Raw genomic sequence first — 2,500 nt, forward strand, 5'->3', positions numbered from 1 at the left:
TGTTTGCTGCCAGAAAAATACTGGAAAGTAACTTGAATATAAATTTCATTATTAACTAATTCAATTATGCTATAGTTCTTCTCCCCTTCTCTCTCTCTTTTTTTTATTTTATTAAAATGAACTTAAGAGTATCACTGGCTAACTCGAAAACCTCACGGTTCCTTTAGTCCTAGTCTCCAAATAATTTTTTACTATTCCTTGTTATCCTATTGTAAATTTTTTTAGTGTGTATAGCAATTTTTTCTTGTAAGTGCGCATCAATCAAGATTTGGTTAATTTTAAACGTGTTTCGACAGAACCAACTATCATCGTCAGTTACATTGTGAGATTGAATTTGAATATTAAGTTAATATTTCATGTTATGTATCATCTATTGTTAAAAAAAACTTGTAAAAAAATTGTATATATTAACTTAGGGTGTGTTCGATTGACCCTATACCGGAATAACAATACTTGGAGTGATGATTTAAAACGGTATGCCTAACGTTTTGAAGCAACAAGGATAACAAAGATATGTTTAAAATGACATTTTAGCTGATGTTTGACAATTTTAATGTAAATTTCCGTAAAAACGAAGGATTTCAAACTTCTATTCCGTGAATTCCTATTCCGCAATACGGTCAATCGAACGCTCCCTTAATATTCAAATTTACTCTTACAGTGTAACTGACCACGACACTTGGTTCTGTCGAAATATGCTTTAAACTGTCGTCTTTTCCTTAAACCTTTTTCCTATGTTTGGTTGGTGTCCAATCAGGATTAGCTTTGGTTATTAAATTTGGATATCAATTGACTTATTATAGAACGAAAACAATGAAAAAAAAACTGTTTTGGGTTGAGCATATTCGTCGTTGTAGTGTGGTGGTGAAGACAGAAGACTATAGATATAGAGGGTCCAAGTTCGAGTACCGATAAGTGCATAGTACAGTTCTTTGTTCCCTTACTATGTTGTAATGTTAAGGCTGATTGGATAACTGTACAGATATCGATAAGATAATACGAAACACGGAGAAGATGTTTTGAGATGCGTAAGACAGAGTTTGAGGAAAGGAATAGTTGTTTTCAATACTTTTTGGGGGATTGATAGCTTCTTTAAACTAGGTAGAGTGCATATTCCACCTAAGTAAAATGAGGATCACCAATTTAACCTAGGTAAAAACGGATTCAACCTGAGAAAGGATTTGACCAACAACATATATGTACACTGCAACAAAGATAATTTAAAATGAAGTGAGATGCCAATTCAAACCGATGCAAAAAGGGTGTCGATTTTCACTTGGCTCAGCACTGGTACTGGTATTTAGTCCAAAGTGTGAAATTCTTAAAATGTAACAGGAGAAAACCGACAGCGTTTTCGGAAGGAAAAAGACAAACAAAAACTTGATTACCTGCTAGATTTTGCAGGCCTTCGATTCAACCTCCCTTTGAAGGGCGTCGATATCAGCATAGTCCTTTTCCGCGAAAATGTTATTGATGCTCCCAGTTACGATCTCCAAGTCTTTCGTGTTGACACCGTCTCCAAAGGCAACAGCTAGAACCTTGACTCGCTGACCCTGAAGAGGCTTAACAGCGCGGGACAGAGGGATATATCCCGGATCTTTGGACTGTCGACCGTCCGAAACTAGGATTAAAACCTAGAAAACCAAAAAGAAAGGGGCGACTAAGTACGACGCTGGTTCAATATGGGCTCGAAAAAGTGCCTAGCCGTATGTTAAGAGTAGTTCTAATTAAAAATTATTGTTACTTTTGTTTTACTAAAAGTGATGCGTACAGTTACTGATGTTTGTAAAGCATGTTATAATATCTGATTATAATATACCATGACGGCTAAACCAATCAAAGCTCTAGAACTACATTATCCAATGATCTAGTTTTTAATATTTGGACTTAACCAGTGGTAAGCGCTGATAATACATCCAAGGGAGACTCATCTCGGGACGTCAAAAAATAAAAATCACAACTTATAAATTACAGTTAATGTGACAATCATGACCTCTGCGAGGAATATGCATTTGAGCCTAGGCTTTCTCTGTTATAGAGCAACCTTGTTTCACGTGAACGTCACACCATGCACCTCATCCAATCATATTCTAGGTGCCTCGTGCTTTGGACTAGTATGTCGAGTCCGATCTTTGCTACTGTCATTCCAGTTCTGTCTTTATTGCAAAAACATTTAAGCTCAGAAGCATCTTCACTAAAGTTCCCTCCCTTCCCTCCCTCATTCATACCTGGTGCCTCAAAAGCATGTCCCAGGACACGACATGGGTACTTTTGGTAGCTAGTTGTACACTATCTGTGGATTTGTTACAGTTAATGACCTATTTTAACATGGACTCATGCAATGTTTGCATGTCAGTGACTCTCGTTTCTAATATGAAGGGTTAAATCCCCCTTTGTTCTTTGTCAAACACTGTACTAGGGTTGTGTGCCTTCTGATCGCGCATTGTTACCATAGAAAGCAGGGGGCGCAACCCTAGATAGGTAAGAACCTCTCGTGCGA

The 2,500-nt window shown here is 37.2% G+C and overlaps 1 protein-coding gene across 2 annotated transcripts in view; it reads right to left on the reverse strand.

The window, feature by feature from the left end:
* Positions 1–2,500, reverse strand: part of LOC138037560 (uncharacterized) — a 91,291-nt gene that overhangs the window by 6,941 nt on the left and 81,850 nt on the right. For both annotated transcript variants that reach the window (XM_068883473.1, XM_068883469.1), the window contains exon 43: positions 1,389–1,634. In XM_068883473.1, the coding sequence (XP_068739574.1) occupies positions 1,392–1,634 (243 nt within the window). In that variant the 3' untranslated portion in view covers positions 1,389–1,391. The remainder of the gene's footprint in view (positions 1–1,388; positions 1,635–2,500) is intronic.

Source organism: Montipora capricornis, chromosome 1 (assembly GCF_036669925.1).
Source record: "Montipora capricornis isolate CH-2021 chromosome 1, ASM3666992v2, whole genome shotgun sequence".
Lineage (NCBI taxonomy): Eukaryota > Metazoa > Cnidaria > Anthozoa > Scleractinia > Acroporidae > Montipora > Montipora capricornis.